This window comes from Eublepharis macularius, chromosome 7 (genome assembly GCF_028583425.1).
Source record: "Eublepharis macularius isolate TG4126 chromosome 7, MPM_Emac_v1.0, whole genome shotgun sequence".
NCBI lineage: Eukaryota > Metazoa > Chordata > Lepidosauria > Squamata > Eublepharidae > Eublepharis > Eublepharis macularius.
In genome coordinates this window covers 83,596,428-83,620,802 of record NC_072796.1, presented here as the reverse complement: position 1 = coordinate 83,620,802, position 24,375 = coordinate 83,596,428, and the positions used below count along the sequence as shown (strand labels likewise).

At 41.1% G+C, this 24,375-nt stretch overlaps 1 protein-coding gene across 1 annotated transcript in view; it reads right to left on the bottom strand.

The window, feature by feature from the left end:
* The window catches only part of LOC129333050 (chloride channel protein C-like), a 105,142-nt gene that overhangs the window by 10,690 nt on the left and 70,077 nt on the right, over positions 1–24,375 (bottom strand). Inside the window, exon 12 of the mRNA XM_054984365.1 lies at positions 11,597–11,776. Coding sequence (XP_054840340.1) covers positions 11,597–11,776 — 180 coding nt within the window. The remainder of the gene's footprint in view (positions 1–11,596; positions 11,777–24,375) is intronic.

Here is a 24,375-nt window from a genome sequence, read left to right as displayed (position 1 = left end):
GCATGTACTGTGAGCAGTCTGCCTAGCTCTCTGCCATTTAATACCTGCTTATGCCGGAGGAAAATCTTAAGGCCTTAACTAATGCACTTCATGCTGCAGTAGCAAGGTGCCCAGCTGGCTTCTGACTGGGAGACTGTACTCTCTGTCTCTTGGGCTGAAGTTACCTTCTAGCCTCAGGGCCCACTTCGCCCTATAGTTACCTGGTCTTTGCCCCAGCCAAACTGGGCACACTTACTTGGATCCAAGTACTGTGGCCTCAGAATCCCTCTGAGCCTTCGGGCAAAGAACACTGGCAGTCCGAGCTTCTCTTCCTCCATGGACCTCTCTACTCCTCTGATTGGTAACTATCACCCAAATCCTACAACTATTCCCCATTTTCTTACTGCTTTTCCTAGGACCCTTGTATGCCTGTGTTTTACATTACTTTTTGCTGTGTGTGTTTGAATTCCTCTTTAAATAAAACAACTTTGTTTTGGGAAACACCTGTCTAGTCAGTTTCCTCAGAGAAGGGTCCTGGTATCCATTGTTGGAGAATCTTGCTTGTTACCACCTCTCACATCTTTCTCCTTGTTTGCTAATTTCCCCTACTCACAAGGAGACCTATCTAGGTAACAGTATGCATTATTTACACTAGACAGTCCTTGCTCTTGATCGGAGAATAGAAATACATGGGAAGAACACACAAATGGCTAGAGACTTTTTAAGGTCCAGAAATGTTCAAATGTTCCTGAAAGGTTTCTTGCTTCTAGTTCTAATTTGAGTCTTTTAAAAATTATAAGTAGACAAGACTTTCAATTCCAGTCACATACTTAAGGACAAATATATGAGTGGTCTTTCCATACATACCTTGCATTTCCATCTTGCCCATACTGATTCCATTGTTTAATAACAGTCTGCACTTCCATCAAAGCCACCCACAGGCTAAAAGTTAGCTACTTGTGCTTTTAATTTGCCTCCCAGTATTTTAATTCACAGATCACAGTACTACCGTTCATTCTGAAGAACTTTGTACATCTGGATGGCTATTTGTGTAACAAAGGAAACTCATTATTTTTTAAAAAAACAATGAGAAATAATGTTGTGCTTTAACAGAAATTTTTCATACTCAAGATCCAGTAGAAGACCTGCAACCCAGAGCACCTGCTTCAGAGCCCTCAGAAATTTGTACATATATTTTTTTAAAAACTGTAGGGAAAGTATTTATAGAAAATAAATGGACAATACACAATACCAACATTTATTGTTATTTTAAAATCTTTTCCCATCCTTTCCACCACACCTGGCCTTCAGGGTGGTTAAATGAGTAGTTCCACACTATTCCAGGGTAGAGCATAGCTTCCAAATAATTAACAAGAAATGCTGACAGATGCTAATTTACACCATGCAAATGTCTAGTGAGTTGCAGTGACATTCACATAACTATCTTAAGAGCAATAATAATGGCAAACAAATGTTCTAGCTGCATACATTATCATGTGAATGTTCAGAGGGTATAATAGCTCCATGCATAAATTGATGGAAGATGTAAGAACCATGCACAAGAAGTACATGACAAACTAGCACACATTTTTGGTGCAATTGAGCACGCCAGACTTCTCAATAAGACACAGAAGAATGTTTTAATTATGAGTGCGCAGTCAGGGAAATTTTTCAAAACAAGTGTAGGAATCATCATTTGTGTATACAGACTGTGCATTTCTATTTAAAAGTTTTTTCATTGTTTATATGAGCAGAATAAACAGCACAATTTCCCTCATTAACACCCTACTCATTCCAAAGGCATTGTGCTATATAACTTACAGATTTTTTTAAAAAAATGCCTTCATAAGACATCTGAGGATCAATAACCATTTGAAAGGAACTGCGTTATTGTCATTAATGCCTCATTTGACTCCATTCAGCTGTAACTATAAACATGGCAATTGTTGTAGTTTAACTTATGGTAACAATCTTGTGATTGTTTTATGTAAACCACCTGGAATTATCAAAAGGGTACTCTATATATCCCTTGAATAAATATTAATATGGTTTGCCATTACAAGAATGAGCCTTGGAAATTCTCTTCCCCTCTCTTCCCTCATACTTGGCTTGGAAAGGACGATGTCTTGATTTGAAACAAACTATCATTTGTGATACATCCAGTGAGTCATCTGTAGTCTGGTATAGTTGTGGTTTAATCCTGGTTTAGAATTATATAGACAAGAAATAAACCAGGGTGCATGGTTCAGACATAATAGGAAATTATGTTCGGTTGTATATCAGGAAGTCCTAAATTCTTCAGCCATATGTGAGGCAAAGATAGAGGGAAAAGAGAATGCATAAGCCCAGTTTCCAATGCTGATTCTCAAAAGGACAAATCAAGTTTGTCATCACATCAGAACACAACCACTGAGTAAAGCAAAGGAAATTTCTAGGAAGAACAGTAGCTCATACATGTCATCTAATTGAAATGTATCCATCTCTAAGGCAGCACATATTCAAAGCACAGAGTTTACATTGATGAAACACACTTTTGTCCCTAAGTAATTCTGGCTTTGCAAACTTTCAATTCATTTTGCCAACTACAGAAAAATTATACCCAATAAACCACTCTGGAATATAAATAGACGTAACATTTTGGATCAATTAATTTTCCCCATAAAGGATGTTACTGTATAATGCAGCTTTACATTTTCAATTTTGTCATATTTTCTAAACTATGATCTCTTCAATTTACTTTCAGTTATGTGACATTGCACTTTACTGGAGGGAAAGCATGTATTAGCTAAACAATGTGGTTTGGATTTAGTGTTCCCATGCATCATGATGAAAATGTTTGTCTCAGCAATAGTGTCATTATTGTTACTGAGAACAGCTGCTCTGCCATCTCTTTTTAATGCAGACAACAATTTCTTACCAGTGGGACAGCAAAGCAACAATTATAAGTCTATAAACTGGGTTAAGGGCTACTAACAAGCAGCATCCTTAGCAAAGTTAAATCCTTCTAAGCTCACTGAAGTCAATGGCCTTAGAAGGGTTCAACTGTGCTTAGGATGGCACTGTTAATCCACAATATTCTGTAAACGGCTTTCTCCTAACCAAAAAATAAGTTGTTCTAGGTCTAGCACAAATGCAGTTTCATTTTTTCAGGCTACTACACATTTTCCAAGGGAACAAAAAATTTTCACCTGATTAAATCATTATTAATAAAAATCATTTTCTTTTCCCTCAAAGCTGAAATGGAAAAAATCTTGAACATGTAAATAATTGGGGCTATATTTACTTGTGCAGTCACTGACAACACTTGACCCTTACACCAGTTAGCTTCTAGCATGGCAAGCTATGATTTCAAATGGGATTCTCACAAAGCAGAGCATTTATTAACATGGTTCTATTGTGTGGAGAGCTGAGCCTAACGTTTGGAAAAACCATTTGTATGTGATGTTTGATTTTCTGGGACAACAGAAGCAGGCTGGATTTTGCAGAAGTATCCAAGCCTCCAGAAACATTTCTGTTCTTAAGACTCAGACAAACCTTATGAAAGTTAAGTCAATGCCTTGATTTTAATGTAAAAAAAAAGCAGAAAATTTTTTCCAGAAATCACTAGCAGCTTCTAACTACTCAGTGCCTGAAGCCTCTAAAAAAAACTCCTAGAGGACAAAAAAAACACCCTGGAGGACATTTAACATGAACTTATTTAATTAATAAGAACTTTGATGAGCATCCACACATGAGATGAGCAATGCTGGCTTCCTTATGCAGCCTATCCAGAACTAAGCAAAAAATTCTGCCGCATGACTGAAACTGGCAGAAGTGGTTTTTAAAAAAAAGAAAGAAAGAAACAAGCTTGGCTTATTGCCAGTTTCAGATTGGGTACGTTTCTGGCAGTGCCCTCTTATTTTGAAAAAAGTTTGCCTTAAGTATAGTAATTCCTTCAACCACCAAAATTTCAATGAGCTCCAAGGTTAGGTGGAGAAAAGGGGTTGCTTAAGTAATTAAAAGTAGGCAGAAAGGTGGGCAACCTGCCAGAACTCTTCACTCATCTCACATAATTGGCAATAGACATTTTTTTACTGTTTTTTTCTTTATAGGTAGAGTGTTTTATGCCTTCCTGGAGAAATGATACAGCATTGTGGTTTCTGTGTTACCACCTCCTCTCATCTAAAACATTTCACTCTATTAAATGGCAGACTAGATAAGAAAGGACTACAGATTCACTCGTGGTACTGTTGTTATTACAACAGCTTCCCATTCTCTATTTTGTATACCCAAGAAGGTACGTGTTTGCTGCACAGGCAAAAAAGGGAAATGTATGACAAAAATGAACAGGAAAAACAACTATTCATAAAACTCCCTTTCTAAGGATCTGTGTCTTACATTTTCTTTACATTCTTCCCAGTTCCACACATAGAGTTGTCAACTTCCAGGTGGGGCCTAGAGATCTCCTAGAATTATAACTGATTTCCAGACTTCAAAGATCAGTCCCCCAGAAGAAAATGACTGCTTTGGGTGGAGTCTATAAAATTTATACCCTGCTGTGGCCCCTCCCCAAACCCTCCAGGCTTCACCCCCAAATGTCCAGGAATTTCCAGACCTGGAGTTGGCAAGCTTATCCACACCATCAGACATCTGTTGCAAGATTTGTGCTGGGAACTTAATTCCCTGGGATTTGTGGATCAGATCAGGACCATGGCATGCCAGGAGAGGGGGCTAAAGCCTCTTCCTGCATGCTGTTTTCCCAGTTTGAAATGGGCCCAAGTGAACCACTGTGTGCCCCTTTGGAGAAACTTATGGATAGCCATCAGCAAATACTTTCCTGGAACCATCTGAGGTCAGGAAAACAGCACAGAGGAGGAGTCTGGAGCACCTCTCTCCCTGAGCACTATAGTCCTGATCAGAACTGGCCTGCACGTGCCTAGGAATTAAGTTCCCAGTATGGAACTCACGATGTGAAAGAAGGAAGGAAGACTCACAACCTGTAATTTGATCCAGTATATGTCTCTCTAAATGTGCTCGCTTTCAGTACAAGGCAATTTGTTACACATCAGGTGACCTAGCTCCAACAACATGGAATATTAATAGTGAAGGTGTTTTTCAGCTATTGAAAGTGAGTTAGGATGTGTTTTACATTATCTATAGCACTGCAATGGTCATGATTTCCTCAACACTGAAAACTGAAGGTTGGTGAGATGCTGAGAATTCTCTGTTAATCTGTAATCCATCGAACTACAATTCTCAGGATTCCCTGGACAGAAGGAATAACTATTGAACCTCTAGCCTGTACATATAACCTTAGAATCCCTATATCTTAAATAAACAGCTAATTTTTCCACAGTACCTAAGATGGTTTGGTTTTAATTCTGTGCTACGTCATGGGGATATGTAATGCATACCTTTACCTTTTTATTTCCATTGTCTTCCAATTTACTGTGGTATTTGTGCAAATTTCAAACACTCCCCCCCTCCCCACTGGCAAGTGATGTGGAATTCAAAATTGTAAGAGTGAGTTAACAAGGGAAAGAATGAGACAAGCATTTTGGCTCCATCATTTATTAGCATCAGTTCTCACTTTATTGCTATGGACAGCTGGGAAATAATTGAGTGAGTTAAGCTTATTTAATGTAACATTTTCAACCCAGTGGACTCTACAGTTTGTGAACTATTAGAGTTGTAGGTCTTTGGATACTTATTAAGAATGTTTCATGGAAGTCTGATAAAGCACTGCAAAAGCATCAGTCAGGCCTCCTCTCATGTGATTTTTTTTCTGATGTACGTCTAAACATGTAAAGTGCTATTGTAAAAAACACACGCACACACTTTTGTCAGCCAGAAGTATACCTGTCAGAGAACCAAAAGGGGCTAACTCTGTAGTAGACTCTGTTTCCACTAAGATGTGAAACTATGTGACAAGTAATAAGTTTGGTGAAATACATTCATCTCCAATAGCACCTTAATACAATGCTTAATTAGAAGCTAGCTATAATACATGTTGTAATTCTCTGAAGCAGAGAAATTTCAAAGGAAAATTACAACGTGAGATTGCTGAAACTGAGTTTATTTGCAGATTTGTAACTATGGATCCCCCAGGATTGAATCGGGACATAGGATTGTCTCGCATTACAGATGCTGATTTTCTGCACTTCACATCCCTGCTCTGTTACCAGGCATTCCCTTCCCAGATGTGTGCTGTCTGCTCTGACTCCATCTTGGCTAGATTCATTATGGTACCCATTTCAGGATCTAGAAATGCCATACTTTGGAGAAGGAAAAGCCAAGGCTCTCCTCAGGCTATGCTAATAAGCAGCCATAACTTTGGATGGGAGACTGATTCACTGATGGAACATCGGCTTGTCTATCCATTATCACAGGGGCTTGCACTCACCTAGACCTATCAATGTAATCTTATCTGCAAGGACAAGTCTTCCTGAATAAAAAATCTTATTATTATCAAGCACCCAGATGGGCTTGATTACTTGAACAGACCCTGTCTGAATGTTTCCTACCAACCTGCTACAGGCAAAGAGAAGCCTTCAACCTGCAAGCCCTTTCTGCATCCTGCCAGCCTTTGTGTCCACTCTGCCTAGAGGCAATTACCTTTTTGTTACCTTTCTGGGAAACCTCCTTCCTAGCTCATTCAAATTCAGGAAATGTAGTTGGTCTTTAAGGTGCTATTGGACCTGGATCTTGCTCTTTGACTGAAGACCAATACAGCTACCCATCTGAAAGTATACACCCACATCTGTGCCATACAACAGAGAAAAATGGGATAGCTGAATGATAAAAAAAATCATAACATGTTGGAAAAGTTCACTAATGTGATTTAACAGGGTAAAACTAGAATCACATACACGTAACTCAACCAAATATGTACCTTAAGGATTCAGCTATGAATTTTAATCATTTGGTTCTCATCTTAAGAAATGATTCTTGATTTATTAATTTGAAATGCCCAACTGATACAAGTAAGATGATGTTTCATATCATCATCTTCAAATTCTTCAAAGTGAAGTTTTTTTAAAAAAAAGAAATGGATAGGTACCAAAGGAGACATCTGGGTAAAAAAGAATAATAAAATGCTCTCAAACGGTTCCTATTTTCTTAGACATTTGGCATGTCCTATATTCATACATGCAAAAAAACCCTTGAAGTTTGCTCTTCAAAACTCAGATAAAAATGGAGGAGAAATGCAGTTCTCAACAGAGATTTGCCAAAAAGCAAAAAAGAAAAGAAAATTAAGATGAAAGAAAAACAAACTGAAGACCACTGCCAAGCATTCCTAGAGAAGGCAGGATTGTGCCAGAAAAACCAAAACTGTGTATAAACATAAGAAGCAGGCCACATTAACACTGCCTCTCTGCTGAACCAACATAGCACCAAACAGAAGTGAGTGTATGTAAAGTTTAGATAAACACGAGCTTGGGTTGTTCATACACCACTCAATTCATATATCTTGTTGGTCCTCCCCCCATATCTTGATATGATTTCTAATGAGGTTTGTTTGGCCTCCACACTTCCCCTAAATAAGTAACTACTGCATCGAAAGAGATAATGACCCTTTCTCTGTTATGTAGTTTTTAACAATTTACCCATATTGTATTTCATATTGTAAACAGTTTTGTTAATAATTGAAATAAAAATATTTTAAGAAAGAAAGAAAGAAAGAAAGAAAGAAAGAAAGAAAGAAAGAAAGAAAGAAAGAAAGAAAGAAAGAAAGAAAGAAAGAAAGAAAGAAAGAAAGAAAGAAAAAGGGATAATGGCCGTTTCCACACGGCTCCTCGCTGCTCATAACAACCCGGAATAGCGTGAAAAAAACGCAGAAGATCACATTTTCTCACGCGAGATTTGTGTGACGTCACATGACGTCGCGCAAATCTTGCACGAGAAAATGCAATCTTCTGCATTTTTTTCGTTATATTCCGGGTTGTTACGAGCAGCGGGGAGCCGTGTGGAAATGGCCAATGTATCACCTCCTTGGGTGATACAGATGCCACAGATGCAGAACTTTCTAGCAGTTGTTGTGGACCTGGCAAGTTGAATTCTAGACTTGTATGATACAACACAAATTTTATTTATTAAGAGGTCCTCCTGAATAACTTCCATTCTGGATATCCCAGTTCCTTTCTAAGTTTCAGTATAAGATCATGCATCTTCTTTCCATAAAGTCAGGCTTTTCATCATATTATTTGTACTCTTTTACTGCCATTAAACATTCTGTATTTACAAATGCCATTTCCAGATTAGAGATGGGCACGAACTGGAAAAAAACTGAACCATGCGGTTTGTGGTTCATCAAATTTCACGAATCACAAACTTTCATGAACCTGCCCCTGGTTCGTGAACTGGTTCGTCTGGTTCATGAAAATGTCACAGCTGGGTCAGAAAATAATCACTTCCAGGTCAGCAGAAGGTCACTTCTGGGTCAGCAGAAGGTCACTTCTGGGTCAGCAGAAGGTCTGCAGGAAGTCCATCCCCTGTTGCCTGGGAAACTGATTGATTGGCACCAGGCTGTCTGCAGTCACGAAGAAATAAATGAACCAAACGAACCAGCCTAAAGTTTGTGGTGGTTCGTCAGAAATGGGACCTGACAAACCGTGGTTCGAGAACCACGAACCAGCCTGGTTTGTGCTTAATTTTGGTTCGTATTTCAGTTCGTGCCTGTCTCTAATCCAGATGCCTTCCTAACTGGCTAAAGCTAGTCTTTAATAAATAAATAATTCTTTACAGAACCCTGGAATATTTAAGCATTTATATTATTTAGCCAATGGAGTCATTGCAGGCTTATATCATGGTAATAATAGAGAAAATATTTTGATGTTGTAAAATTTCAGTTTAGCATCATAAGATTTTTCTCACATATTACAAAGCTGCAGCAAAATTGTTACCCCACCTCCACACACACTCCAAACCCTTGCTGCCATACCTTGAAATGGTGACGCCTGCTTCCTTTAGTTCCTGTTTACTGAAGCAAGGCATCACAAGCAATACAGACATTGCTATACTGTCTGCGAGCCTTGCTACAAGTGACATTTTACATGTGAAGGACACTTGATCATTTTCGCAAGTCTTTCTGGGAACTGAAGTCCCTCTCCTCCACTCCTTTTCCTTCTGTTCCTTCCCCTCTCTGTTAGAATCGCTTCCTGAAGAGACAGAGAAAGCCTACGGCAACAGCAGCTTTTGCAAATCGTCTTGCTCCAGGGGGGGGGGAATGCTCTGGAGAAAGCTGACATGTCGGTGAAGCTGAGCAGGACGCCCAGGGAAGGGAGAAAGTTGCAGCTGCCCGCCCCCAAAGATCGTTGAGCGCAGGCTTGTGACTGGAGGAACGATTTGCAAAAGCTGCTGTTGCCGCAGGCTTTCTCTGACTTTTCAGGCAGCAATTCTAACAGAGAGGGGAAGGAACAGAAGGAAAAGGGGTGGGGGAGAGGGACTTCAGTTCCCAGAAAGACTTGCGAAAATGATCAAGTGTCCTTCACATGTAAAATGTCACTTGTAGCGAGGCTCTGAATCACAACATGTTTTATCTTGAAAGAATTTCATTCATTCAAGTAAGAGAACAAAGAGAGGCGGCTGTTGATTTTTTCATTCATTCAAGTAAAAGAACAAAGAGAGGCGGCTGTTGATTTTTTTTCTATCAATTTTACTTCGATTTTATGATCAAGTTGATCATATGAGTCTTTCTGCATAGATAAGTTTAGCGTGTCTTGAGGTTTTTGCCTGGTATGAATAGAGGAAGTGCACCAAAAGATCACCTTGGGTTCATTTACTTTTTTAACAATATGAGTCAGGTTCATTAAATTAATTATTTAAACTGTTAGTTTTAGTTACTTAGTTTTTTTCATTCCCATTGGTTCTGATGTAAAATACATTTTTGGCTTTTTTCCTCCATCCAATTGCAATGAAATTCTTAAGGATAGTACTTATCTCCCAACGGATACTCCCAGGCAAATTTCAAACAAAAAGTCTGTTTTACAGGCAATGGAAATTCTTTCAAAAAAGCAGGCACAGGAAGGCATTTGACAACCCTTAAAATTAGGTAGCTTAGCAGACAGGCCATGAAATGATACATATTTTAAAAAGCTATTGGACAGGCTCCACATTTAGGAGAAGTGGTTCAATTGGCACCAGACATAGGCCTTTTGCATGGGCAGTTGTTGCACCATTTGGCCCCTCTTTGTGTTTTCTTCCAAATTCTGGATGATTAACTCACCCTTCAGATTTCAATGCAGCATTTCAAGGGTTATCTTCTGAGTTTTCTGCTCGCGATTTTCTGCACAAGGAGAAAACTCAGAAGAGATCCCTTGAAATGCTGCATTGAAATCTGAAGTGAAAGTTAATCATCCAGAATCCAGAAGAAAACTGAAAGAGGTATGGGGCCAAATGCAGCAAAAATCGCCCATGCAAAAAATGAAATACAGGGATCACCACCAACTCCTGACATTGACATGTTACCTTTTCCTCCTTTCCCTAAAGCTCAACTATATGGTACATGGTGTTCCATGATCCATAAACAAAGCTGTGTCTGCCTACTGGGGTACTGTAATCACTTTCTGCCTTACTGGTTATAATGCATATAAGTTATAGAGACACTGCATAATTCCTGTTTGGCAATTTTCTCTTTCAGCTCCCAGAAAAATGGTTCCTAGAGTCCAACCCATGTGATTGGGGGGGGGGTGCAGTAAGGAGGATGAAGGGAGCGAAATTGTTCCTCCGACCTCTTGTCAGCAGAGCTATGCTTGTGGAAGAGGGTAAAGAGGTAATTTTGTCCCCTTCTTCCCAACTTCTAGCCCTCCCCTCCAGCCCAAGGAGATGTTTGTCCACATGGATCCTGCAACCTTAGGAATCATCTTTCCAGAAGCTGAAGGGGCCTGCTGGGGTGAGAGAAACATGGTGAAAATTTGCACTTCTTCTGCTGACAAATCATGAAATTCAAGCCTTAACTTCCACATATATCCCTCCTCTCAGTCTGCAGTACAGTATGCTGATTTAAGCAAGCAGAATATTGCCCCTGCACCTAGCAGGCATCGCACCACAAGGCAAAATAGCAAGGAAACAGGAGTCACTACTTATAGAGAATCAAAGCTGTCTCCAAGCCACTGAACCTGTAAACACTTCAGAAAGGCAACCTCTCAGAGCGATACCCCTCAGTGACAAGACCTATACAACTGTACATGTTCCTGTTACTTACATTTCTGCTGAGTTATTATCTCCTTACACCCCCTCCTCACTCTGACCTTCTTGAACTCCAAACCAGACAACCATATACCGGAATAACAGATTCTAATATTTCCAAATAGCAACTGTCATTTATGTTTCAGTTTGGATGATAAAAATTATATTAATAAGTAGACTTAAAATTTTGCAGTTTGTTTACTTAATAGCCAAATGTACTACTAGTTACTAATAAAATGTTAACAATGATGAATACCTAGATCCATAGATACCATAGTGAGTAAAAATACACATGCAATTGTTCCAAAGCATAAAAATAGAAAATTGCTAAATATCTTAAAACCGCTGGTTCAAGATATGGGCTTTCATAACACAGTAGATTACAATTGTGATTTGTTGTTCTAGCCCAAGAACCCACATATCTGCAAGGAATAATGTATCTGTATCTCACCGTGTAATTGTTCCCAGGAACACCTCTGCCTGATCCGGCTTAGATTTGTAGACTACAGGGAATGCACTATGGCTGGTGTTGGCAAGGAGCTGGGCCAAGAAAGCAATGTTTTCCTTTAAGTGGAGGACTTTCACATTAGGTTTCATGACATCGCTGGCTGCAAACAATTCCAAATTTAACCTGAAAGACATAAAACAGACCGCCAACAGTGTATTTAGTAAACAGGAAACAAGGCATGCTGTACCATGTTAGTATTTGATGACTTTATAATGTGCTAGTGAATTACTTCAAGCTGCAAATAAGTTGGTTTTATTTGAAATATTTTATGTAATTTTAAAATGTAATTAGTCAATAAACTCATTATCAAACATGGCCTTCCTACTTATGAGTAAGATGTATGATAAATTCAACTAGATGCAAGTGTTGGTTTTCTTAGACTGGAAAATTTCTATCTTTTTAGCTTTTGGTTTTTCAAGTCATAAATGAAAATGAAATCTTTAGAAAATCTCATTCAAGATAGGGAAAGTTCTGGGTAGGAAAAGAAGTAAAAAATAAATCTAGCTTTCATAATCAAGCTCAGAACAATTATCCACACACATCAACATGTTGCCTCTGACTGCAATCATGGATGAGTGGTTGAAGATGAGAAACCCGTTAACTTATGCTGTGCAAGTGTTGCACATTTGTAATTTATCTTTTACATTTATGTTGGCTTGGATCCTATCAAATGAATCTCTGTCATCTCCTGCTCTCCCAAGACCGAATGCTGTGAGTCAGAGGAATACTTATAGAACAAACCACCATGGAGTATGGGGAAACTGAGAAGGGGAACTGGGTGAAATCACCTCCACGTTCTGCTTCTGCTGGCAAAGGAAGCTTTCTGTTTTTGCTCAAGTTTGCCCAGTTTCCCCTCCTTTCCCCAATTTCCTCCCTTATGCTTTCTCGTAGCACTTTTTCTCAAGGCTCCCTCAACCCCCATGATCAGTTTTTCACGGGCTGCTGAAAGGAGGCAAGAAGGATTGCATTTCTCTTACTGTTTCTAGGATCCATGCCATTGTTTTAAGTGCTTTTAAATATATGTTGCTAAACATGCTGAGGAGTCCATGTTAGTGAGGTATAAATTTTAAAATAAATCTGGCATTAGAGGGACTGTACTCTGACACAATGATGGATATAGACCTGCAGTCACCCGCTCAGGTTACCTCACACTGGATGGCCAGTGGCTTCCTTAGGCACATTCTCTTACTGTCTCCTATCTAGCATTCTCACAGTGAAATTCTAAGAAGAGTTATTCCAGTATAATCTCATTGAAATCAATGGTCTTAGACTGGAGTAACTCAGCTTAGAAGTCTAGGGTCATATCAGTGGAGCAGAGGCTAAGATTTGAATAAGGAGACATGATTCAAAAGATAGCTTTTAGATGTGCTTGATGTTAAACATGCTTTATGAGCATTTATAGTGATTACTTTTGTATACCTCAATAGTGCAGTGTTGTTAACACAGGTCAGTCAAGGGATCCATATTTTCAGCATGCATACTCAACACGTAGAGTCACTGACAACCCGTGAGCATCAGACTAGGATCTGGAAGACCCAGTTTTGAACCTCCACTCTACCATGGAAGCTTGCTGGGTGACCTCAGGCCAGTCACATACTCTCAGCCTTAATCTACTCCACAGCTTTGTTGTTGTGAGGGTAAAATATAAAGAGGAGAACAATGTAAGCTGTTTTGGGTCCTCATTGGGGAGAAATGAGGTATAAATGAAGTAAATAAATGAACAGATATGAATCTGTTTGGTAGTTTTTAACTATTTGTTTTTCCAGAATGTTATGTTAAACGAAACTGTTGTCCAGATATGCAGTGCTCAGTCCTAATCATGTATTGAATGAAATGGGGGGTGTCTACCCCTGCCCTCCTTAAATGTTGCCCTTGGGTGCCCCATCCTGTTCAAATCAAAGCAACTTAACATCATCTTGTGGTGGTTTTAAATGTAAATAACTTCTTCACCATGCTAAGTTCCAGTTCAGCAAATGGGAACCAATGAAGTGTAGGACCTAGGAAGTGCTCCTGGGAGGGAAAGGAATGTAACATTTCTTTCCCCAGTGACTTCAACTTTGGGTAAAATATTTCTTTGGACTCATGTAACTTCTCTCCTTTAATTATCAATGTCGTTATAATGAATGGTCTGATTTTCTGTTGATTGAATTGATATTAAAATCGTTGAATATGTTGTAATAATAAAGGCTTAGAATGGAAGCAGAGATTCTGTAAATATATTACTTGTGTACAATACCTGGTAACAAACCTAGAATATCTGTAGTGTACCTCTTGCTAGGAGTTAAATTATTTAATATATGGCTTTTGAAATCCTGGAACTTTTCGAGCGTTGGAGGGGCACAAAAATGGCTTCAGCAACACTCTAGAAATCTCCCAAATTGCTATGGTAAAAGACATAGAGCTCTGGGAAATTCTTAAAGGGTTATATGATCACCTAGAGTGTCACAGCTTCACATATAGGTATGCAAGAAGAAGTAACATCATGACATCATGCAATGACAGTTCCCCCCCCCCACACACACACACACATATTTGCTCCTGTTGCCCATCAAGTGGTGGTGGAAGCCTAGAGTGCAGGTGTGAGTGGCTGTACACCCTAGCAGGCGTCCTGGAAGCACTATTTGGGAGTAGTGTCTGCGGAGGGGTCACAGCAGGGATGTGATGTCATAGAGCCTGCTCTGTGAAGCTGCCATTTCCTTCAAGGGCCCTGAGGACAATTATAATTCTGGACGAACTCCAGGCCTCACCTGGCGGTTGATAATGCTACCTAGCCTCCATGTCTCCACACACCACGGGCTGATGATGACCAGGGCCTCAGAACATTGTAACTTGGTAGTTTGCTTACATATGTACATGTCATCAAGTCATGGTGATCCCAGCAAGCACTTTTCAAGGAAAGTGAGAAGCAGAGGTGGTTTGCTGTTGCCTTCCTCTGTAGAGCCTTCCTTGGTGATTTCTACCAGCCCTGCTTAGCTTCTGAGATCTGATGAGACTGGGCTATACCATGCTGCCTTCCTTCCATTATATACATGTCACAACCAACTTATGGCAACCCAAGCAAAGGGCTTTCAAAGCAAGTGAGAAGCAGAGGTGGTTTGCAGATTTCCTCTGCAGAGTCTTCTATGGTTGTTGCCAATCCAAGTACCAACCCTGCTTAGCTTCCAAGATCTGACAAGATCAGACTATACTATGCCACCTTTGCTTCTGATAACTTGCTTAATACAATCCAATTGTAACATTAATTAGACAAGCTTGCTGTTAAACAGCTGTTTGCACACAAAAATGACCATCAAATACAGCACTACCCTTATATTATCTAAAAATATCCACAATTTTTATTGTTCTGTATGTTTAACTGATAGATTTGTCTGCTCTTCAAGAATTTTAAACTATTTTTATAATCTTCTATATTTTTATATATCTTTTACTCTTCATTTTTTAGTTAGGGTCCCAACCCCCCAACCACTCTGTGGTCATTAGGAGAGAAGAAACTATCTCTCTGGCCACTGTTGTTAGACAAGAATGACAGATACTACTTTTATCAATTATTATTAGTTCATTGTTCATTTGAGCAGGAGGTGGGGAATAAGGTAGGTTCCTAGTGTATTTGCAACATGCAGGCCTTACAATTTTCAGTGGCTACTGCACATGACCTACTGCTAGAGGCAGTATAGAAAGGCCACTTAAAATTTCACCATGGAAGAAGAGGAACAGTGGCGCTGGAATGTGGCTCCGAGCTGGGTGAATGTAACAGTCTCTTGGTTGTGCTTTTCTAATTAAAAGCAGCTGCAAGATGTTACCAGTTGCTTTTCCACATTGGGACAGGGAAATTTTGAATAGAAAATGGCCAGAGCTGGAACAGTTAAGCAGCACCCCCACTCCTGATTCCATTCAATATGGCACTCTTCAGTGGTTTCTTTTCATCATTTAAAAAGTCAGAAGATTAGTATGTGCTGTGTAACATATACACAGGTTTGCACATGAACACACACTGGGAATTCAACTACGACCCAGGACATAATGGTAGTCCTTTGTTAGCATCTCTGATGAGTGAGTACTCTTTAGTTTATGCAGAACCTATTTACAACTATTAACTGGAGCTTCACGTTTTTAGTTACTCATATACAATCTGCCTGGCCTGAAAAAGAAATATTTTTATACTAATATAGTTTTGTGTGTGTGTTAATACAATTTTGACCACTGAAGAAGGCCCCCCAGTGCCAAAATGCATTGAGTCTTTTGGTTAATATACATGTGTAACCATTACTGTGATTCTTTGTTATTGGCTGTGTAACTTCATCTTGTTATTTTGTATTATGATCTGAGTTTTTAATTGTACTATATATATGTTGTTTTTAATCCTAAGATTCTGTGCCTGGTGAAATAAAGTTGTATTTTATTTTCTTGTTGCTCAGCCTTTTAGTTTCTAGGCCTTATCATTTTGCCAGATGACTGAATGCTTTGCCTTACAAAAAATAATCTCTATATATAGAATATTACATATTGGGGGGGGGAGGATAGGAATACCAAATGGCTTAAAGAAAAATGCCCTGTCCCTTTAATAGAGGCTTAATGTGTGGAAAGAGGCCATTGAAGCTCTGTTTGGCATGGAGGTAAATAAAATCCCATTAAGACTCTATTCAGGGGGCATCCCGCCATTTGGCAGCTTTAGGAAAGAGTTCTAGCCTACCCATTTCCCTAACATGCTAGTTTTCTATGTGCAGGGGATCTTTTGTATGGAGAAGTTCAGTCATGTTAACCCTCCCACCATTACCTTCTATATGAACTGATACAGACCAGAAACAGCTTTAAAGAAAGATATAAACAGTAGCACTCTGGGCTCTTCAAACATGCCCTGAAACATTTCCTCCTCCCCTTTTTAGTACTTCATCATCTAGCCTGATGAAGAATTCTGGGGAACTTAACAAGCTTGTGGCCGTCGTCACACGGGCATCTCTTCCGTTAAATTTACAGCATATAGCGTCCTACCTGTTATCGGCACAGTAACGTTTCTTTGGGTCACCTAACGGCTCTTCGCGCCACCAGCTGTCCACACCGAAGCACTCTGTTCTGTTCTCTCTAACCGCGCAGAAGCAGCTCCTCCCCCCTTTTTTTTATTATTCTGGCGTTTAATTCCGCTATAACGGATTAACAGCATATAAACATTACGACCCTTTTGTTTTTCCAACTTTGAAATTATATAAATAGCCCTTTGCCCGCAGAAAACTCCCTGTCTGACGTGATCCCCATCGCTGAAGACTCTGCCATGGCAATTGAGTCATTTTTACTTCAGCAGAAAGTTTTCATTGTGTTATGTCGTTATGGCGTTATAAGGACATAATAAAATTTTAAAAAAAGGAGTCGCAGGAAGAAATGGATTCTGGGATTGAAGGGAGGGCATAGGACGTTGCGAGGTGAAATACATCGATGTGAGGCATTCACACTGAGGCGCAAAATATCGCAACTATCAAGCAAAAAACAGCAATGAGGAAATCGCATCAGTGTTGGAATAAGGTGGGTGTTTGCCGGGAAATAGCGCCATTTTAGCGCTAAAAAAAAGCCCATGTGACGACGGCCTGTGTCTCACTGTTTTGTGATATTTTGGTTGGTCCTCCAGTTTTCAGAATTTTTCCCTATAGATTAACACAAAAACATGCAATTTTAACCCAAAAACAGGTTTATTACCTCATCTGTTGTTTGAGAACTAGGCCTCAGCATCATAAGAAACAGTACTGTATATCCTACACGTAATTGTGTGCCCTAATCTTTTTTAAGAACATGAGAATATTCCTCCTGAAGGGTATGTTCAAAACAGATCTACTCATGAAGATCGGCGTAAGAGAACAGGTGGTCGTCCTCATTCCCAGACTTTCATTACTGGAGAGAAAGGCATGCTTTCTGTTTGTTTACTCACTTCACTTGGTGAGAATGTTTACCCACTGACTAGCTAAAAGACTTCTTTATAGGAACAAGATTAGCTTTTGGTATGACTTCTTGTAAACCGTTGTTTTATTATCCTAACTATTCGATCTTATATAAATATATTTAAATTGCTTGTTTTCAGGATTACTTTATTTTCATGATGATTGCCAGTAACATTTAGACACTAGGGTTGCGAGCTCCAAGTTGAAAAATCCCTGGAGATCTGAGCTGTGAAACCTGGAGAAATCTGGAGAAATTGGGGTTTGGGGAGGGAAAGGACCTTGGCATGCCATAATTCCATAGAGTCCACACGCCAAAGTAGCCATTTTCTCCAGGTGAACTGATCTCTGTGGCCTGGAGACCAGGTGTAATTCCAGGAGATCTCCAGCCACTACCTGGAGGCTGGCTACCCTATTAGACACATACGGTTTTAATCACCAAATTCTACAGAAGATTCACAAGTGGTGGACAGTAACTTGCCTCTTAATACTAATCATGCCATAATTAAACCTGTTAAAGTTTTTAAAAATTACATTACCATTTTTCTTGTTGTGCAGTCTGTTTAGTGTGGACTTGAAACAGTAGTAAAATCCCTTTGCCCATGGTCATCTTAGGTCCCTAGGCTCCACCAGGTTATTCTTCTGATTCATTTGCATACTCTGATTCTGGGATGAGTGCCGAAGAATCCCATTACTCAGCTAAGTAGCTCAGTGAACAGAGCAGTGAGAGGTTCAACATTCACTCCCAAGCAAATGAAAGGGTACATAAAAAGGCAAAATCCCAGCTTCTGTGGCCCAGGTTCAAATGGAGGTATGGGAGTTTATCTACATAGATACATACATAGTTAAGTTCCAAACATGTTTGGGTTAATGTAATGTCTGTGTCGCTTCTCCCTAACAAGGATTTAAACATTCTATTTGTTTAGCCACTACTGGTCGAACTGATGATAAATGGCTTTCCAGATGTACTTTGTTAAGAACAAAAACATCAAGAAAAAAAACTGAAGGCTGCTCTTTAAAAAAAATCTTACAGTAAAATCCTAATTTGACTAGCACCCTTCATTATCTTTTGAAGTTGTTTGGCTTAGAAGGGTGTAAGTTACACTATGTTACTCTACTTAAGACTGTACTGCTAGTTACCCTGATCAGCTAAGAGGATTTCCTAGCTGAAGAGGAAACAGAGAGTCCAAATGCTGTGCCTACATATTCCCTGTCTGATCCAGCCTCTGGAAACCTACCTTCCTTTATAGAATTATAGTCAGAACTTTAAAAAAATCCAAAAGATTTTTTTTTATATTAATCAACTTTTGTGAACCGGGGTTTTACCAGTAAAAAGTGCTGGAAGTTTTTACAGTGTTATGCTTCATCTGTTTTCATGTATGTATGTTCTAAAATCCTCTCACTACCTGCCCCATAAGCAGGGTCACCAACAGAACTATAGGAGAACTATAGGGACAAACTTCCCAGGGTCTGCCAGCTCTTGAGGGCTCATGAAATTGGAATCCTCTTGCATTCAGCAAATGCATTTTTTTACTTTTTGTACAGTCTGCCCATGGCCACTAGGGGCAAAGCAGAGCAATCAAACTGACACTGAATTCCTGGTTGGTGGCGTTTGCCACCATTTTGTGCAGCCAGTGATATTTTTATTATTATTTTTTTTTAGAAAGCTCTTCAAATACTGCAAAGTGCAATGAGACTGAAGGGAAGTGGTATGTTGCTAAACCCATCCTGGTATGTCATCCAACCTCGTATGTCTTCATTCCTCTCTACCCACTTCTTAATTCTTCTGTTTGTCCACCTTCTCCTTCCATCCTCATTCCTTTTCATCTCTTGCCAGGCTGGAGAATTTTAAAAAAATACTTAACAGTAGAACTGAAAACCTCTAGTCATTTATGAAAAGAAAGGGGAGGGTAATCAAGTTAATCTTTCAAAGAGATTGCCCTCTGTGACGGACTCAGCTTCAGATCCTGAGATTTCCAGTCAGTGGGCTATGATTGCCATGTTCCCCCCCCCCACGCCTGCCCCCCAACGTGGCTAGCCTGAAATGGCAGTTGGGGATGGAATGTTGGGGAAGCTGTCAGTTGGAGTTGGAGAGAAAACAAGAGAGTGAAAGGGAGTTGGAGCCTGGCTTTTGACCAAAGAGGGTCAGCCAGAGAATCCTCTGTGTGAGGAAGAAATGTTTGTGAAGCACTGTTAGTCCTCAGACTAAAGTGGGAAAAAACAGCACTAACTCCTGCTTAGACTTCAGAGATCTGGGAATTATAGTGGGCCAAGGAAGTGGCTAGAAAGGAGTCTCCCCTTTACTACTTTGGGCTGGAACTCAATACTAGTGTGTAGTAACACCTTCTGAGGAAAAAACTGCAAGAATGGAGGGTCAATGCGGTAAGCTCACCCACACGCCTGGAAGATGTAATGGCTACCAGAAATGCCACCTTAAGCATCAGAAAGGACAAAGAGCAGGACACAAGTGGCTCAAAAGGTGGGAGCATCAGCTTAGAAAGCACCAAAGGCAAGCTCCATTGGGGAACCGGAGGGTGCCTAGGGGGATAGGTCTTGAACAACCCCTTCAGAAATTGTTTGGATAGGTAGTGAGCGAAGACAGTCTTGCCGTCAACTCGCTCATGGAAAGCTGAAATAGCAGCCATGTACACCTTAATACTGCTCACGGAGAGCCCCGAGGTATGAAGGGCTAAAAGGTATTCCAACACCAACGGTAGCGGGCAGGAGAAGGGAGAAAACCCCGTGGGGGCTAACCAATGTGAGAAACGGGACCATTTACTCCAATACGACACCCTGGTACACAGCTTTCTGGCATTAAGGATGACCTGAGTAACCTCTGCAGACAGGGCTACATTGGCGGATGAAGCAGCCAAGCCGTCAAACTCAGGGCCATGAGGTTGTGGTGCCACATGCCGTCCCGGTGCAACAGATCCGGAACCAGTGGGAAGTGTATGAGGTGACCCTCGGATAGGGAGAGGAGAAGGGGAAACCACTCCTGACGGGGCCAATAAGGGGCAATCAGAATACAGTGGGTTTTGAAGGCTCAAATTCTGCAGAGCAGTTTGTGTAGAAGGGGGGTGGGAGGGAAGGTGTAGAAAAAACCCTGGGACCAAGGGATTTGAAACGCATCCCCCAACGAAAGTGGGTCCACCCCCGCCCGGGAGCAAAAGCTGCAGGCTTTCTTGTTATGTGCTGTAGCAAAGAGGTCTATCGAGGGGAAGCCCCACTGCCGGAAGACCTGGCTGATGTATTTTGTCCCCAGGGACCATTCGTGCTGCTCTAGGAACACCCTGCTCAGTAAATCGGCCGTGGTGTTCACAGTCCCAGCTATGTGGATGGCCTGGGCATGGACGTTGTTGCGAATAGCCCACTCCCACAGAGTCGTGGCTTCAGCACATAGCTTGAGCGATGCTGTTCCCCCTTGCTTGTTCAAATAATAGCAGGCAGTCGTGTTGTCCGAGAGGACCTGCACCCGTAAGTTGCGAAGGAAACCTGCAAGAGAAGCAAAGGAGTAACGGATCGCCCTAAGTTCCAAAACATTGATATGCAGAGCAGTCTCTGCAGGGGACCAAGTATTCTGCACGGACACTGTACCGGAGTGTCCCCCCCCCCAGCCTAAGTTAGAGGCATCAGATGAGACTGTCACCTCTGCCAAGAAGGGACCAGAGGCACATCCCTCGGACAGGTTAGCACGAGAAGCCCACCATAGGAGGGACCTAATAACTGGCCTGGGGACTCATAGTCAGCGGGGTATAGCTGCGGACGAACCAGTTTTGCAAGGGTCTCATGCGGAGTTGTGCAAAAAAGACCACGGCAGTGGTTGAGGCCATAAGCCCCAACAAGGTCTGAATCATAAGGGCTGATTGATAACGGTGGGAGATAAAAAATTGCGCCAGGGAACATAACCTACGCAATCTATCTTGGGGCAGAAACGCCCTGCCACGAAGGGAGTTGAGGCTCACATCAAAAAAGCAAATTGTCCTGGAAAGGACAAGAGAAGATTTCTCCCAATTTATCAGTAGGCCTAGCTGGGACAACAGGGATGTAACAAGGCCAATATGGGCACCAAGGGAGTCTATCGTAAGCCCCACTAGGAGCCAGTCATCCAAGTGTCAGACTATGGCATTCTAGACACGAGAGTCTGTCTTACTCCCTTCTGCAAGAAGACAAGGTCTTTTGATTTCAAAAGGTTTTATTTTGAAAGACAGCATTCAGGCCCAGGCGTCCATATTCCAGGATTTGAGATCCTGGCTGAACAAGGCATTGTTAGGAATGAAACACAGAACGAAAGTTGTTACATTTCACACTCTCAGAGCCCAGCCTCCCCCCAGAGTTCACATAGCAGGAAAGTTCTCTGTGGGAACGCCAGCCAAGGTCGAATCGGCTCGAAGAATAGATAAGACAGTATCCTCTCCCATGGAATTGGCTCTTCGCAGGTGGTGGGGCCTAGAGGGAAAAGAAGACTAAAAAACTACAGAATTAAACATGGTGTTACTCAGGTTGCTTCCTTTCAGGTATTATGCAAACAGACCCTGACATTCTGCCTCCCTTAAGACCCCTCTCCCCCCGGCTTGTTGGGATATTGCTGATGGAATCGTTTGAGTAGACGGGGGGCTCTGACGTGAACTGACTCCACCCACTCTCTATACCCCTCCTCAAAGTCTTTCCAACGGACTAAATAGTAAAGTTTATGGCATCTGATTTTAGAGTCCAGAATTTCCTCAATTTCATAATGTACTTGGTCATCAATCATGGTGGGAATAGGGGTTGCTGGTGATGGATGCCATTTGTCCGGTGCAGGAGCTTTTTTTAACAAACTGATATGAAATGTAGGGTGGACATGGCATAGGTTCTTTGGAAGAGTAATTTCTGCAGTCACTCGGTTTATTACTTTCTTGACAGGAAACGGACCTAAGTATTTTAAAGCCAGTTTTTTGCTGGTTTGCTCCACTTTGAGGTTTTTTGTAGAGATGTATACTTTGTCTCCTGGCTGCAATTCCCATTGCGCCGCACGGTGGCGATCGGCATATTTTTTGTAGTCTGCTTTGGCTTTGGTTAAAGCTGTTTGGATAGCCGCCCACTGTTCTGTGATGGTAGTCCACCATTGGTGAAGATCTCCGGCGGGTTGTTTTCCCATTTGCATTTCAAAGGGGAATGCTTTGCCATCGTAGCCATGTACAATTTTAAAGGGGGTTTCACCTGTTGAACTGTGGACTGCGTTGTTATAAGCGTATTCGGCAAAATGAAGAAGCTCCACCCAGTTGTCTTGTTGGAAATTAATGTAGCAGCGTAGGAACTGTTCTAAGACTTGATTTGTTTTTTCGGATTGCCCGTTGGATTGTGGATGGAAAGTGGAGCTGATTCCTTGTTCTATTCCCGTTAATTGGAGAAGCTCCTGCCAAAAGTTGGCAACGAATTGTCCTCCGTGATCCGATATCACCTTAGAGGGAAAAGAGTGTAGCTTCACAATATGTTTCATAAATATCTCAGCTAGTTTTTTGGCCATGGGTATGGTTGTACATGGAATAAAATGTGCTTGTTTAGAAAACAAATCCACAACCACCAAAATACAGGAGCAGCCTCTGGAGGGAGGTAAATTGGTAATAAAATCCATGGATATCACTTCCCAAGGTCTATTGGGGGTTTCTAATGGTTGTAAAAGTCCAAGTGGTTTTCCTTTCCTTGTTTTGGCGCCTATACAGGTTGGGCAGGAGGATACATATTGGGACACATCTTTTCGGATCCCAGGCCACCAAAACTGTCTTTGTATTAGGTGGAGGGTTTTCAGATAGCCAAAATGACCAACGGTACGGGCATCATGACAACGGTGTAGAATTTCTTTTCTACAGCTGGCTGGTACATACAAACGATCGTCTTTAACCCAGTCTCCATCTGCCGTTTGAGACATTTTAGCTTTGGGCACTCCCTCCCCTTCTTTTTCCACCTTGCTTTTCACTTTTGCTCTCCACCCCTTTTCTTCTGCTTGGGTATGTGCAGTTTGGCTACGAGTGGTAACCACACCTCCTAGCTGATGGGGGGCGAATACTGTGTCAATGGTCTCCTCCCTCTTGCTCTGATGTTGGGGCATGTGCGAGAGAGCGTCGGCCAAGAAGTTAGTTTTCCCCGGTAAAAAGTTGAGGGTGAAGTTAAATTTAGAGAAGAATTCTGCCCACCTGAGTTGTTTGGCGTTAAGACGTCTAGGGCTTTTTAGAGCTTCTAAGTTTTTGTGATCTGTCCAAACTTCGAACGGGTGCCGTGCCCGCCAATGGCGCCATACTGTGAGAGCTACTTTAATGGCAAAGGCTTCCTTTTCCCAGACGTTCCAATGTCTTTCTGATTCAGAAAATTTTCTAGATAGATATGCGCATGGTTTGGCTTTCCCGTCTTCCCTCTTCTGCAGGAGCACTCCCCCTATGGCCATATCGCTGGCATCGACTTGTACTATGAAAGGTCGATTTTCATCGGGTGTTGTAAAACAGGTTCAGACGTAAATTTAGTTTTGAGTTCATCAAAAGCCAGTTGGCATTCTCGGTTCCACTCTAATTTGGATGTGGGTCTTTTAGCCTGCTTCCCTTTCCCTTTCGTTTTTAGAAGCTCGGTTAGAGGTAGGGCGATTTGGGCAAATCCCTCTATGAAATCTCTGTAGACGTTGGCAAATCCCAGGAAGGATTGCAATTGTTTACGAGTGGAGGGAATTTGCCAGTCCTGTACTGCTTTGACTTTGGCAGGATCCATTTTTAGCCCTTGCCCAGATATGCGATAGCCTAAGTAATCCAGTTCCTTTTTATGGAATTCATATTT